This window comes from Hippocampus bargibanti, linkage group LG22, assembly GCF_051943395.1.
Source record: "Hippocampus bargibanti isolate YZ-2025 linkage group LG22, ASM5194339v1, whole genome shotgun sequence".
Taxonomy (NCBI): Eukaryota; Metazoa; Chordata; class Actinopteri; order Syngnathiformes; family Syngnathidae; genus Hippocampus; species Hippocampus bargibanti.
In genome coordinates this window covers 6,829,278-6,846,024 of record NC_142755.1, presented here as the reverse complement: position 1 = coordinate 6,846,024, position 16,747 = coordinate 6,829,278, and the positions used below count along the sequence as shown (strand labels likewise).

The 16,747-nt window shown below is 42.5% G+C and overlaps 1 protein-coding gene across 1 annotated transcript in view; it reads left to right on the top strand.

Annotated features, from left to right (window-relative positions):
- The first annotated feature begins 1,572 nt into the window (after nucleotides 1–1,572).
- ppfia2 (PTPRF interacting protein alpha 2) overlaps nucleotides 1,573–16,747 on the top strand; it is a 53,537-nt gene continuing 38,362 nt past the window's right edge. The window contains 3 exon segments of the mRNA XM_088989285.1: nucleotides 1,573–1,880; nucleotides 3,534–4,008; nucleotides 6,089–6,344. Coding sequence (XP_088845411.1) covers nucleotides 6,096–6,344 — 249 coding nt within the window. The 5' untranslated portion in view covers nucleotides 1,573–1,880; nucleotides 3,534–4,008; nucleotides 6,089–6,095.

Sequence of the window (16,747 nt, the reverse complement as noted above, 5' to 3'; positions counted from 1 at the left end):
TTGCTAGGATACGCCTCCTCCATCACCTTCCTTGCCGCCATTGTAGAGGGGCACCAAGATGGCCTTGAATGATTTCAAGAGCCATTCTTCATGCAAAATAATAATAATAACCCCAAATATGGCACATCTTTATTGATTTTTAATAAATGTGCAATAATGAGCACATCTTCGTATAAGGAACGATTCCGTCAAAGCGGTTCGGAACTTCCTGCGGCGTCGTTTTCTTTATGATCAAATCAGGAATTCATGAATTTGATGACTCATTTCAAAATCGCAGACAACAACCACCGGAAGGGAGGTATTGTCGACTGGCGTTTCCTTTGCTGGTCGCCAATCTGAATTATTGATGACGCTGACGACATGCGGGCAAAAGCTTGCCCTTACACTTAATCATCTTTTTAATTTTTATTTTTTGCACTTTCCATCTTTTTATTGTATTTAACTCATTGACTGCCAGACTGTGCAAAAATGTATCCACTCCAGTGCCAGGGTTTTTGTCATTGTCACTCAAATTGCATGACCCACAGAATATTGAGTTTTGGGACTACTTATGAAAAAAAAAAATTCGGGAGTGGCACTCTGTCATATTTTCAATTCCCGAATAAATTCGGAAATTGCAGTCAATGAGTTAATTAATTCAATCATGTGTTTTTTTAACTCATTCACTGCCATTCACAAATTGGCATTCACACATTTATTCAGGAATTGAAAATATGACGTAGTGTGCGATTGTTGAATTTGTTCGGGTTTTGTTGTTTTTTTCATGCTTGAGTGCAGTTAAAGCGCTGGCCATGGCCTCTGGCCATGTTTTTTCTTTTCCACATGGGGGCAGTATTTCCTTTTTTTCCATGTTAGTGCTTTGTTCCAGCTTCAGATGTTGTTAAAGCACTGTATAAATCAATTTGTATTATATTTTGTACAGCCACCCCCATTTCAAGTTCAAATAACTCCAGACCCATATCATTTAGGAATTAAATATTTCTGATGAAAGAAGAGACTCTAAGGTTTCTAACGCTGTATTGAATGTTCATGTCATCCCAAAACTCAATATTCTGTGGGTCCTGCAATTTCAGTGGCAATGACAAAAACCCTGGCACTGGAGCGGACACATTTTTTGCACGTCTGGCAGTGAATGAGTTATTTTTTTAACAGTCACATTTAAAATATTCAGATCCAAGAAAGAAAACAAAAAACAACGTTTGTATACAACACTGTTTTTAATGGAAGGTTTTAACATTGAGTGCCAGACATGTACAAAAAATGTGTCCACTCCAGTGCCAGGGTTTTTGTCATTATCACTGAAATTGCAGGACCCACACAATTTTGAGTTTTCGGACTACAAGAACAATCAATTCTGATTAAGGAACCTTAGATTCTCTTCTTTTGTCCGAAAAAAAAGTTAATTCCTAAATTATATGTATCTGGAGTTATATGATCTTGAAATGGGGGCTGCGGTACAAAAGACAATGCAATCCATACATATTGATTTATACAGCGCTTTAATAACAGCTGGAGCTGTAACAACAAAAAGGGAAATGCTGCCCCCTCATGGAGGGGAAAAACATTGCCAGAGGTCTTACCAGCGCTTTATCGGATGACTAAATGAAATAAATGTAAGAATAGCAGCGAATGAGTTGAATGTGTACATTTTCGGATCGCACAAGTCTCAAATTCTGATCTTCAATGGCCGCCGTCCGTCCTTTATGTTTTCCTATTGTCACTGTCGCAACACACCTTATTCACCTGTGCTATAACATCGACAATTCTTTGTAACCCTCCCAGATGAGCTCATGGAAGAAAGAAAACTTGCTCTCAATCATCAAATTACTATGTTTTCATCTCTCCTCGTGTACCTGCGCAGCAACGGCTGGGGGAATGACGTGAGTGGCATCTGCAAAAAAAAAATGTTGATTAAGGGGCCGTCTGTGCTTTCTGTGGGCAGCAGCCGCCTGGTTGCCTGGCAACAGGAACCCCCCTGCTCTGGCCAATCAGGACTGCATGCAACAGGACCCTGCACAACATCTGGAAATCTGTCATGACCTCACGCGGGCATCTTTATGGACCTAATGTTTGGAAAAATATGAAATATTGTGAAAGTTAATCACATTATGGCGATGAAGTTTAATGAGAAAAAAATCGCTTTTCAGCACCACGGACAGCAATGTCAAGATTTGAATGGATGATGTCAAAGTCAGCTTGATTGTCAAATATGCTAATGTGCATAATATACAGCACAGATGAAATTAATGTCCTCTCGGACCCGGCGTGCAAGGCACTTAGAATGTGGCTAAAAAAAGACAGACAATTGACAACAGACAATACATGTAATTTCTGAATGTAAAGTGAGGTAATATCGTATGTAAAGTGAGGTAGTGTCGTATGTAAAGTGAGGTAATATCGTATGTAAAGTGAGGTAGTGTCATACGTAAAGTGAGGTAGTGTCGTATGTAAAGTGAGGTAGTGTCGTACATAAAGTGAGGTAATGTATGTAAAGTGAGGTAGTGTATGTAAAGTGAGGTAATGTATGTAAAGTGAGGTAGTTTCGTATGTAAAGTGAGGTAGTGTATGTAAAGTGAGGTAGTGTCGTATGTAAAGTGAGGTAATGTATGTAAAGTGAGGTAGTGTCGTATAAAGTGAGGTAGTGTCGTATGTAAAGTGAGGTAGTGTATATGTAAAGTGAGGTAGTGTCGTATGTAAAGTGAGGTAGTGTCATACGTAAAGTGAGGTAGTGTCGTACGTAAAGTGAGGTAGTGCCGTATGTAAAGTGAGGTAGTGTATGTAAAGTGAGGTAGTGTCGTATGTAAAGTGAGGTAGTGTCGTATGTAAAGTGAGGTAATGTATGTAAAGTGAGGTAGTGACGTATGTAAAGTGAGGTAATATCGTATGTTAAGTGAGGTAGTGTCGTATGTAAAGTGAGGTAGTGTCGTATGTAAAGTGAGGTAGTGTCATACGTAAAGTCAGGTAGTGTCATACGTAAAGTGAGGTAGTGCCGTATGTAAAGTGAGGTAATGTATGTAAAGTGAGGTAGTTTCGTATGTAAAGTGAGGTAATGTATGTAAAGTGAGGTAGTGTCGTATAAAGTGAGGTAGTGTCGTATGTAAAGTGAGGTAGTGTCATATGTAAAGTGAGGTAGTGTCATATGTAAAGTGAGGTAGTGTCGTTGTAAAGTGAGGTGGTGTCGTATGTAAAGTGAGGTAGTATTGTAATGCAAAAACAACAAAAAAAAGGTTGAAGTGAGGTCTTGCAGGGAAAAAAATAGAGTTCAGGATGATAGTACAGCGTGTAGCTTGTACTCAGATTTCGATGAGTGTGGCAGTGGGAAGGGGCAGGGGGGGCAGGGCTGGGAGGGAGTTGAGTCTTGATCTTCTCTTGTTGGTGGGAAAAAAAACTTGTGCACGATGGGACTTTCCTATGTGAACTTTGCGTGGTCTCCCCCTGCGCCTTGGTGGATTTTTTTCCAGGTAGACAAATCCTGTCTGCAATAATGATGTTTCTTGAAAATGCTGTTTTTTTTTTTTTTATAATTTTTTTAGATGAGGTGACCACATCTGCATCCCATGAGGCGTCCCCCATCATCTCGCCGACACCCGCATTGAGATTGAGGGTGTTCCTAATCAAATGTCATCCTGCTCCTGATTGGCCAGCTCCTTCAAAAGAGGATGAAAAGCACAGCTGCAACTTTAAGACCCCGCCCCCCCCCGTAGTCCCTCTCAATTGGTCTCTTCCAGCTGGCCTCCTTCCTCCTCCTCCTCTTCCTCGAGATCTTCTCAGTGAAGGAAACATGTCACCGCGACCGTGATGTCGAAGGCGCTACCGCGCAGGGGGCTGTTGGCGCGCCGGCCGCGCGGAATCGCCACTGAGGCCAGTTCGGCTTTCCTTTTTCATCCACTCCCCCCTGCTACCGACGCCCCCTCCTCCATGTCTTATTGATTCGGGAAGAGGAGGTGCGTGCCCCCCCCCCCCCCATCTGCAGACGAGCTGGGCATTGTGAACGCGCACCAAGAGAAGGTAAGCGCGCTACTGACCTACATCGCCAAGGTGATTGTGTGCGTGTGCATGCTTGACATTGGTGAGATGGAGGAGGAGGGGGGGGGGGGGGGGGGGGGGGGGTTGGTGCTATGATGTAATGCACTTGAGACAATAGCCAAGCGTGCAACACCCCCCTTTAACGCAAACACACACGCGTACTCCACCGTCGGGCACTTTGAATGAATGAACCCCCCCCCCCCATGCACACGCATGAAGCACGCGTTCACAGTAGACGTCATTGTAAGCAGCATGCATACATATAACACGCTATCCAGATTTTTACATATGTGCATTAAACGTACACACGTTTGAATTTGACAATGAACACCCGCATGCCAGTATGCGGGTGTTCATTTTCTTTTCGGTGACTGATTAGCATCTTAGCAATATTTTTGGACCATTACATGGGTTCTGAATGTATGCTAACCCAATACGCTTCTCACGCTCGCCTCTCGGGAATGAAACGCGATTGTGGGGAGGGAGGGCGATGATCCCTGTTGCCCGCGCTGTGGGTATTCGACGTGGCAGCCAGATCGGACACAGCCTAATTTTATCGAATTCGGGAACGGGCGTTCAGACGAGGTCAAAGTTGCGACGCTTCTCGCTCTGGGATGAAATTGCTCGTTCATGCTCTGCTTATTTTCTGTTAGCGTTTCGCTACGTTCTCCGCGGCCCTTTTATTTAATCATAATAATAATAATCCATTTAATTTTTAAGCGCCTTTCAAAACTCTCAAGGTCACTTTCCAGTCACAGGATCAGTTTTTCTGTGTGGGTGAGCAGCGGCAGCCAGATGCGCCAGCATTCACTCAACCCGGAATAACTCAAATAGATAGAAAGTTAGCTGGAGAGCTAATAGATAACTAATAGATAGCTAGCTCGCTAGTTAGATAGCTAATAGATAGCAAATACATAGCTAGCTAGGAAGTCACCTAGATAGCTAGCCAGGTAGCCTGTTAGATAGCTAGCCATGTAGCCTGTCAGATAGCTAGCTAGATAGCTAAATAGCCAGTTAGATAGCTAGCGGGGTAGCCAGCTAGACAACTAGCTATATAGGTAGCTAGCTAGGAAGCCACCTAGGTAGCTAGCCAGGTAGCTACCTATATAGCTAGCGAGTTAGATAGCTAGCTGGGTAGCCAGCAAGAGAACTAGCTAGATAGCAAATAGATAGCTAGCTAGGAAGCCACCTAGATAGCTAACCTGTAGCCACCTAGATAGCTAGCCAGTTAGATAGCTAGCTAGATAGCTTAATAGCCAGTTAGATAGCTAGCTGGGTAGCCAGCTAGAGAACTAGCGAGATAGCCAGCTACATAGCAAATAGGTAGATAGCTAGGAAGCCACCTATGTAGCTGGCCAGGAGCCACCTAGATAGAGAGCCAGTTAGATACATAGCTAGATAGCTTAATAGCCAGTTAGATACCCAGCCAGCTAGAGAACTAGCTAGATAGCAAATAGGTAGCTAGCTAGAAAGCCACCTAGACAGTTAGCCAGGTAGCCAGTTATGTATATATATATATAAATACAGCTAGCTAAATAGCTTAATAGCCAGTTAGATAGCTAGCCAGGTAGCCACCTAGATAGAGAGCCAGTTAGATACCTATCTAGATAGCTTAATAGCCAATTAGATACCCAGCCAGCTACAGAACTAGCTAGATAGCAAATAGGTAGCTAACTAGAAAGCCACCTAGACAGTTAGCCAGGTAGCCAAATAGCTAAATAGCTTAATAGCCAGTTAGATAGCTAGCTGGGTAGCCAGCTAGAGAACTAGCTAGATAGCTAGCTAGGAAGCCACCTAGGTAGCTAGCCAGGTAGCCACCTAGATTGCTCGTCAGTTAGATAGGTAGCTAGATGGCTGAATAGCCACATCTAGATAGCTAGCTGAGTCGCCAGCTAGAATACTAACTAGATAGCTCACTATAAAGACTGGGAGTGTAATTTAATATTCGTCCATGTAGAACGGTGACGGTTTCCTGTTAAAAGGCTTTGAGAGCATTCCACGTGGATGTGACCTTTGACCTCTTCTCCCCCCCCCCCCCCATTTTTTTTTTTTTGCTTCTCAGCAGCAAGATGATGTGCGAGGTGATGCCCACCATCAGCGAGGACACGGCGCCGAGCCAGCGCGGCTCGCAGAGCAGTTCGTCCGACCCGGATTCGCACTTTGAGCAGTTGATGGTCAACATGCTGGACGAGCGAGACCGCCTGCTGGACACGCTGAGGGAGACGCAGGAGAGCCTGGCTTTGTCCCAGCAGCACTTGCAAGATATCATCTACGACCGAGATTCGCTGCAGAGGCAGCTTAGTTCCGCCCTGCCGCAGGTAAGGATACCCCCCGCCCCCTACTGTGCTAACTTAGCATTTCTAGCACTGCTAGTCTCTAATGCACGAAAGTCAATTTGGGCCTCATCTGTCAATCATTATTGGGAAATTTAAAAATCCAGGAAGATGGGCCTATCAGCTGACCTTGGCTGACCCCGCCCCCAACCACCCAGTTGACCAAGACAGGGTCTTCAAAGCGCTGCAATGTAGCTTATTTCTAACTAGCTTTCCTTATCTCACGATAGGGAGCTAAGTTTAGCCTGGGTCATGAGTAGACCTCATTATTTCCTCTGGTCTGTCGATGACATCATTACGTCTTTGCCAGCTTGCCGCGAACAAGTTTTGCTCAGCGCCAGCTGGAAGTAACCGTTAAATGACGTGATACATACCGAAGCTAATTATTTGTCTCACAGTGGAGAAGTCGCGCCACAGATTAACTGTGTTTCATTTCACGTGGTGCCATTGCTACCCATTGCGAATAGCTAGTTAGCTAGATGACTGGCTGGCTGTTCGCTATCTATTAGCTAGCTACGGTCTAGCTGGCTGGCTATTAGCTATCTATTGGGTATCTGTTAGCTCGCTAGGTTTCTATCTGTTTGAGTTACTTTCGGGTTGAGTGAACGCATGTGGCTGCCACTGCGCACCCACAGAAAAACTTATCCTGTGACTGTGAAGTGACCTTGAGAGTTTTGAAAGGCGCTGATAAATGAAATTTATCTCATCTCATTTTCCGTACCGCTTATTCCTCATTAGGGTCGCGGGGTTGCTGCAGCCTATATGAAATTTATTATTATTATTATTATTATTATTATTATTATTTGCATTTCACAGCAGCAAAGCGATGAAAGGAATGGAAGAAGTAGAAAAACAAAATACAGGAGCTGCTGTAAAGGCAGCCACACTCGCGACGCCATCTTGAAGTCAAAAACAAAACAAAAAAAATGTGCCACAACACAAAAGACACAAACAATCTTCAATCTTTAGCATTTTCTGCGCCCTCTTTCTTTCATGAAGCAGTTCCAGATGAAAGAGGAGAGGATCAAAGCCTCCTTTTCACCAGTGGATCAGGGACGTCGTGGCGAAATGTGCACGTTTGCTACAAGCTAAATGTCGAAAGCAAACAGGAAGCTGTACCATCTATTGACGAAAAGAGATTGTGTCACTTCTCCTGTCCCACGCACTGTAAATCCGCTTCAATTCCAAGCCGCGACCGATCCACATTAAAAAAAAAAAAATAATGTGGCAGCACAAAGACACAGTCATTCATTCTTAAGCACTTTCTACACCCTCTATGTTGCATGAAGCTGTTGTAGATGAAAGAAGAGAGGATAAAAACGTCCTTTTCATCAGTGGATCAGGGACGTCGTGGTGGAATTTGCATGTCTGCTACAAGCTAAATGTTGAAAGCAAACACGAAGCTGTAGCATCCATTGACAAAAATAAATTGTCTCACATCTCCCACGTAAATGCGCTTCAATTCCAAGCCGCGGCAATTCCACATAGGCATCGGCATACTTTTCCAAGAGGGTTTCAGCCCACAAATGGCTACAATCACCCCACGCATCTTCAAAAAGAAAAATAATACAATTATTGGGCTGGAATTAGAGCGCCACGTCGGCGTTGCGACTCCAGAACGTGACGATTAGCTCGTCATCGCGCGACAGCAGATGGGAAACGCTCATTTGAGCTTTTGACTGCTAATGAACGCTAACAAACAAATAAAGGTTTGAGAGGTAACAAGCTGTGTAAAGATAAAGGAGATGACTCATCGAGTCATTTGAAGGCCATTACGAGCAATTGGTCAAGGCTAGTTGGGCGAAAGCTAGCGTTAGCATCTGTGCCTTCGTAGCAGAATTATCGTAATGCAACCTTTTAGTGACTCACTTTTTTTGGTGGTGATTCGTTTGTTTGTCACTCCCCTACTTACAAACATTCGAGTTATGAACATCGGTACACACAAACATTTTTGTAGTAACATAATTATGTAGTATTCTCTCCAGTTGTAAATGTACATATCTTTTTAGAGCATACATTTTATTAAATGTTTATTTTTAGTACAAACCAATACCGGTTACCTTTACAAGCCTGAAACATACTTATATAAGCCTTAAACGTACATTCTATGCAAAATACAGACACTTCCCTACTTATGAACATTCGAGTTACGAACAACGGTACATACGAACATTTTTGTATTAAGATATGTAGTATTCTCTCCAGTTGTAAATGTACATATCTTTATAAAGCATATATTTTATTAAATGTTTTTCAGGACAAACCACTACAGGTTACTTATACAAGCCTTAAACATACTTATATGAGCCTTAAACATACATTCCATACAAAATACAGACGCTTCCCTACTTACGAACATCCGTGTTACGAACAACGGTACATACGAACATTTTTGTACAAACATATGTAGTACATGTGTTCTCTCCAGTTGTACATATATTCATAGAGTATATATTTTATTAAATGTATCTATCAGTACAAACTAATTCAGGTTACTGAAACATATTTATATAAACCTTAAACATACTTTCTAAGCCTTAAAGATACAATCCATACAAAATACAGCACTAAATCAACTTACGAGCAAAATCAACTTACGAACAACCGTTCGGAACATATTTTGTTCATAAATTGGGTCGCGTCTGTTGCGCAACTTTTGAATACAATTCTTGTGGAATAATTTCGTCAACGTGGACAACAAAAGAAAATGGAAGAGTTTGGACACCCAAAGAAAAACTAACAATCTCTAACATTTTTTGGGGGTGATGGAGCATCATAAACGCAATAGTCCCGCGGCAACGGCGAGTCATTCGCGCAGCTCTTCGAAAAATGTCGCCATTGCACAAAGAAGCGTTTGAACGCCACCCAGGGCTTCGACTCGATGGGGACACGCGAGTATCACAGGTTTGGCCGCAAAGAGCTGGGAGGGGGTCGGAAAACATTTTCGGAATGCTAATTCGGATACCGCCGCTAATGTCGCTTAGCTATATTTCACCCAAAAGAACCCCCAGACCCGAACGTAGCAGTGCGCTAATCGGCTAGCTAGAACAGAAAAAGAGACTCGTAGATAGAATAGGATGGTTCCAGCCTGTGCGAGTGAGGCAGTAGCATGACGCACGACCGCGTGAGTGACAGCTATAAAAAAAAAGTAGGTCACGACCAAACGTTGCCTCTGGTGAAAAGCAACCAAAGCTAAAAACGACAAATTTTTCAAGTCATGGACGCTCACCCAAACATTTTTAGCCTTGAAAACAAATGTCAAAAAGCACCAGATGCCAAAAGGCACTAGTTTGGTCGAAATGGAATTTTTCAACCAACCTCAACCTAGTTCCTTGACATTCAGATACCAGATGATGGCGGCAAAGATTCTCAATGACACTCCTCCACTTACTTCAATAATAATAATAACACATTTCATTTATAAGCGCCTTTCAAAACTCTCAAGGTCACTTTGCAGTCACAAGATAATGTTTTCTTTGGGTGAGCGGCGGCAGCCACACGCGCCAGCGTTCACTCATCCCGGAAGTAACTTAAATAGATAGGAAGCTAGCTAGCAAGCTAATAGATAACTAATAGATAGCTAGCTATCTAGTTAGACAGCTAATAGATAGCTAGCCAGCTAGTTAGATAGCTAATAAATTGCAAATACAGTAAAGTCTCGTTATATCGATATCGGATATATCGATAGTCCCTAGCTTTCTAGCTAATAGCTAGCACGCTAATAAATATGTCTGTGTAAGCTCTCAGTTTCTTCAGCTGTCATCTGTACTTTTTGAACGACTTTTGGAGCCACACGCTCCAGCGTTCACTCAACCCGGAAGTTCCTTGATACAAGCTAACAAACAAAGTCTGCCTCGCAATTGATTTGTGACGTAGCAGCGACTAGCCGCGGCGGTTGCCTCCCACCCCCTTTAGCATTAGCCACGCATTGGACCCGTGACAACTTGAGGCATGAAACAAAGATGACTTTTATGAGCCGGCGCTTGTCACGCTAGCTGGAGCGACACGATTAGCACAAGCTCAAGGCCCAAACAGTGTTTGTATAACAAACGGTGGTGTGTGTTTGCGTGTATTTAGCACGACCGCCATTTAATAAGATGGTTGCAGGCCGCTGTTGGCTTATTTGGAAGGAAAAACAAATCCTGCCACCTTTCAAAATGTTCAGTAATGCGACCCAGAATAGCAACGGCTGATATTTTCAACTTTAAACCTTTTTTTCCCCACACGCTCTGAAACGAAAGCTCCTTGATACTTTTCATGTTCATAATTTGGGCCAGTACCAATATTGTCCACAAGAGGGTGCCAATGCCCTTTAGAATTGCGGTCCAATGATTCAAATTCAAATACCTTTCAATTTATACCTTTTCACTGTATTTTATACATTTTTTAATCATTTCAAACAAAGTACTGCATACTTTTATGCAAACTTTCAAACGGGAACATGTATTTTACTCCTGTTTTTTAAACTCCTGCCTGTTTGTGAGGCGTTAGCATCCTTATGTCTCAGCTACGTAGCACAGAGATGCAAAACGACCCCAGAATTGAGATTTGCGCCAACACAGTGAGAAGGAAATGGAAGTTTGACCTCCACCGAAGGGGGTTTCTTAGTCTTTGGTTTAGTTATTTAGCATACATAAAACATTTCTTCTCATGAAGTATTAACTTATTCACTGCCAGATGATGTGCAAATATGTATCCACTTCAGTGCCAGGGTTTTTGTCATTGTCATTCAAATTCCAGGACACACAGATATATTGAGTTTTAGTACTACATCAACATTCAATACAGCGTTAGACATATTTGCTGAATAGCTATATATCTATCTAGCTAGTCATCTATTAGCTATCTATTAGCTAGCTAGCTCGTTTTCTATCTATTTAAGTTACTTCCGGATTCAAATGTATTATTATTGTTATTATTGCTATCTAGCTAGCTATCTAGCTGGCTACCTAACTATCTATTTGCTATCTATCTAGCTAGCTATGTATTAGTTACCTATTAGCCAGCTAGCTAACTTTCTATCTATTTGAGTTATTCCAGGTTGAGTGAACGCTGGCGCGTGTGGCTGCCGCTGCTCACCCAGAGAAAAACTTATCCTGTGACTTTAAAGTGACCGTGTCAGTTTTGAAAGGGGCTTATAAATTAAATGTATTATTATTATTATTACTATTATTATTATAATAAAAAGAGACAGCTAGACAGACAGAGACAGACAAACAGACAGACAGAGACTTCCAGGTTCAGTGAACATTGCATTACATGTATTATTATTATTATTATTATTATTATTATTATTATTATTATTATTATTATTACTACTACTATTATTATTATTACTATTATTATTATTAGCCTCTCTTCTTTCATGAGAAAAAAAGTTTCTCAGCGCTTAATTCTTAAATTATATGCGTCTGGAGTTATATAAGCTTGAAATGAGGGCGGCTGTCCAAAATACAATGCAAAACATACATATTGGTTCATATAGCGCTTTAACATCAGCTGAAGCTGGAACAAGCGCTAACATGGAAAAAAGGGGAAATGCTGCCCCCTTGTGGAAAAGAAAAACATTGCTAGAGGCCATGGCCAGCGCTTTATCGGCACCCAAGCATGAAAAAAAATAACCAAAACCCTAACATATTCGGGAATGGCGCTCTATTTCGTATTTTCAATTCCTGAATAAATTTGTGAATGGCAGTGAGTGAGTTAATTGTGAAGCGATCTTCCAAATACAGTAAAGTCTCGTTATATCGATATTCAAGGGAGTCCGAAAAAATATCGATATAACCGGGACTATCGATATATCCAACCCTGTTTGCATGTAATTTTCTCCGTGCGTGCATAGAAATAGTATCGATATAACCGGGACTATCGATATATCCGATATCGATATAACGAGACTTTACTGTACCATTTTGGCTCAAATCCAGTTGTTCTCAACTGCTGGTAGCCAATGACAATGCTGCCGCTGATTGCTACTATTGTCAAGGCAAACTAGCAAAATTAATCTTCAATCGTATATATTTTTTATTCGCTGTGTACGGTCGAATTGATAAAAGTATAACATGTGCGCTTGCGTTAGCATTTGTTTTTTAATCATTTCAAATAATATACGGCGTACTACAACTTTTATACGGGCATTGTCATCGTTTATAAGGGCAGCCATTAGCCAAGGTTGCCAGGTATATTTTTGCTATATTGGAACTTAACTTTGACTTTGTGCAGACTTCTTAATCACATTTTGGGGATTTATGTCCATGTTTTCCCTCTTCAAATCTTGTTAAACTTGCTGGCACAAAACCCTTCGGTTATAAAATCGGTGTGTGTTTGTGTGTGTGCGCCTTCAGAAATGAGCACTATCCTTGGTGAGGGGGTGTTAATGAGGAACTTATGAGATGGCCTCCTCTTCCTTTTTTTTTCTTTTCCTCCTGCCACTCGTCATTCGGAAGACTGATGAGGCCCAAGTTGCAAATCAAGTAGAGAGCAGCGGTGGGAGGAAACTTGACTTATTTCTTTATTTTCTTATTTGCGCTTGGTGCAAAAAAAAAAAAAAAAAATAAGACAGGCACTCCTCCAAGATGAATGGCGTCAGTCGATTGTCATTATTTTTTTTTGGGGGGGGTTCCTTTGTTTTGGGGAGCAGGAAACGTTTTCCATTTTTTGAAGTGTGTGTGTACATAGATAGATAGGTAGGTAGGTGTGTGTGTATATATATATATATATATATATATATATATATATATATATATATATATATATATATATATATATATATATATATATACAGTAAAGTCTCGTTATATCGATATCGGATGTATCGATAGTCCCTGTTATATCGATACTATTTCTATGCACGCGCGGAGAAAATTACATGTAAAGAGGGTCGGATATATCGATAGTCCCGGTTATATCGATATTTTTTCGGACTCCCTTGAATATCGATATAACGAGACTTTACTGTATATATATATATATATATATATCTTACTGTATATATATATATATATATATATATATATATATACAGTAAAGTCTCGTTATATCGATATCGGATATATCGATAGTCCCGGTTATATCGATACTATTTCTATGCACGCGCGGAGAAAATTACATGTAAAGAGGGTCGGATATATCGATAGTCCCGGTTATATCGATATTTTTTCGGACTCCCTTGAATATCGATATAACGAGACTTTACTGTATATATATATATATATATATATATATATATATATATATATATATATATATATATATATATATATATATATATATATATATATATACAGTAAAGTCTCGTTATATCGATATCGGATATATCGATAGTCCCGGTTATATCGATACTATTTCTATGCACGCGCGGAGAAAATTACAAAATTACATGTAAAGAGGGTCGGATATATCGATAGTCCCGGTTATATCGATATTTTTTCGGACTCCCTTGAATATCGATATAACGAGACTTTACTGTATATATATATATATATATATATATATATATATATATATATATATATATATATATATATATATATATATAAATCCGCGTCTCACCCACCATGGGTGGTGTCTGTCCCCCATTTCAGCTCGGGTCCTCTACCAAAGGCCAGGAAGCTTGAGGGTTCTGCACAGTATCCGTGCTGTTCCCAGCACTGCGCTTTTCTGGACCGAGATATCCGATGTTGTTCCCGGGATCTGTTGCAACCACTCGTTGAGTTTGGGGGTCACTGCCCCGAGTGCTCCGACCACCACAGGCACGACTGTCACCTTTACCTTCCAGGCTCTCTCCAGCTCCTCTCTGAGCCTTTGGTATTTCTCGATTTTCTCATGTTCCTTCTTTCTGATGTTTCCATCACTCGGGACCGCTACATCCACGACAACGGCTTTCCTTTCCCCTTTATCTATGACCACGATATCTGGTTGGTTGGCCATTACCATCTTGTCAGTCTGTATCTGGAAGTCCCACAGGATCTTTGCTCGGTCATTCTCTACTATCTTGGGAGGTGTTTCCCATTTTGACCTTGGGGTTTCCAGTCCATACTCCGCACAGATGTTTCGGTAGACTATGCCAACCACCTGGTTATGGCGCTCCATGTAGGCTTTCCCTGCCAGCATCTTACACCCTGCAGTTACGTGTTGGATTGTCTCAGGTGCACTACCTACACCTTGGGTCTTGTCTGGTGTGGTATATCCCTGCTTGCTAGGGCCTGCTCTTGGGCAGCCAGGATGAGTGCCTCTGTGCTGTCCTTTAGGCCAGCCCTCTCTAGCCACTGATAGGACTTCTTGAGATCACCCACTTCTGCTATGGTTCGGTGGTACATCCCGTGTAGGGGCTTTTCCTCCCATGATTGTCCCTCATCCAGCACCTCATCCTCTGTTCCCCATTGTCTGAGACATTCTCTGGGTATTTCATCCGTTGGAGCCCTCTCTTTGATGTATTCATGGAGCTTGGATGTTTCATCCTGGACAGTGGCTCTCACACTCACTAGTCCCCGGCCTCCTTCCTCACGGCTTGTATACAGTCTCAGGGTGCTGGACTTGGGATGGAACCCTCCGTGCATGGTGAGGAGTTTTCGGGTCTTAACATCCGTGGTCTGAATCTCTTCCTTTGGCAAACCTTATTATTCCTGCAGGGTATCTGATCACTGTTTATTGCCCGGGTCTTGTTCTTGCCATTGAGCTGGCTTCTGAGGACTTGCCTCACTCGCTGGAGGTATTTGGTTGTCGCTGCTTTCCTTGTTGCTAGTTCGAGGTTGCCATTGGCCTGTGGTATACCGAGGTACTTGTAGCTGTTTTCAATGTCTGCTATTGTTCCTTCAGGGAGTGAGACCCCTTCAGTGTGGACTACCTTGCCCCTCTTAGTCACCATCCGACTACATTTCTCCAGCCCGAATGACATTCCGATGTCACTGCTGTAGATCCTGGTTGTGTGGATCAGGGAGTCTATGTCCCTTTCGCTCTTAGCAATACAGCTTTATGTCATCCATGTAGAGGAGGTGACTGATCGTAGCTCCATTTCTGAGGCGGTATCCATAGCCTGTCTTGGCGATTATCTGGCTGAGGGGGTTCAGTCCTATGCAGAACAGCAGTGGGGAGAGTGCATCACCTTGATATATGCCACATTTGATGGACACTTGCGTTAGTGGCTTGCCATTGGCTTCAAGTGTGGTTTTCCACATCCTCATCGAGTCCTGTTGACCTTATACAACTCCAAGCATTCAGTGATCCATGTGTGTGGCATCGAGTCATATGCTTTCTTGTAATCAATCCAGGCTGTGCACAGGTTGGTATGTCGGGACCTGCAGTCTTGAGCGACTGTTCTGTCAACCAGCAGCTGATGTTTGGCACCTCTAGTATCTCTACTAATGCCTTTCTGTGCTTTGCTCATGTATTGATCCATGTGTCCACTTATCTTAGCCGCAATGATGCCTGACATGAGCTTCCATGTTGTGGAGAGACAGGTTATTGGCCGATAGTTGGAAGGAACTGCACCCAGGATTGTTCGCCCTTCATGGTTAGCCATCTTGGCCCTTCCCATCCATCAGCAGCTGGTTCATTTGTGCTGCTAGGCGCTCGTGCCATCTGTGAGTTTCTTTAGCCAGTAGGTGTGGACCATATCCGGGCCTGGTGCCGTCCAGTTTTTCATACATGAGACTCTTCCTTGTATATCTGCCGCTGTGATGGTAACTGGGTTCTGTTCAGGGAGGTTGCTGTGCTCCTCTTTCAGAGTCACCAGCCATTGTGCATTGCTGTTATGTGCGACCTCCTTCTCCCATATGCCTTTCCAGTATCTTTCAGTTTCCAGCCTTGGAGGGTCTGCTCTGCTGTTAGAACCCTGCCACTGAGCGTACACTTTCGCAGGTTGTGTTGCGAACAGCCCGTTTATTCTTCTGGCCTCATTCTCTTTTGTGTACCTCTTTAGGCGACTGGACAAGGCCTGGAGCCTTTGTTTGGCAGTTTCGAGTGCTTCAGGTATGGTTATCTGCATGTACCTCTTGGCCTTTTATTCACACCTCTCTGGGTCTCCGTCAATTGACTCACATCTTTCCGGGCCGCCTTGATCTTGGCCTCCAACCGTCTTTTCCATGGTGGGTAATGGATCTCATGGCGCTCATAGTTGCTCTTGTAGCCAAGCATCTCTAGGACCACTGATGCTGAAGCGTATATCAGCTCATTGGTTTCCGTGATCGTTCCGGTCGGGGATCGTTCTCAGCATTCACAGTTTCCATGACACTTTCAGGTGGTACTTCACATAGCCCTTGTAATCGGTTTCTTAGTTGCCCAGTTTTCATTCTTGCCATGATCTTGTCTTTCAGGTCAGCGAGTTGACAGCTTGGGCGTGGCTGCCGCTCGCGACACTGCAATTTAATTTCATTTCAACGAGTCACTGT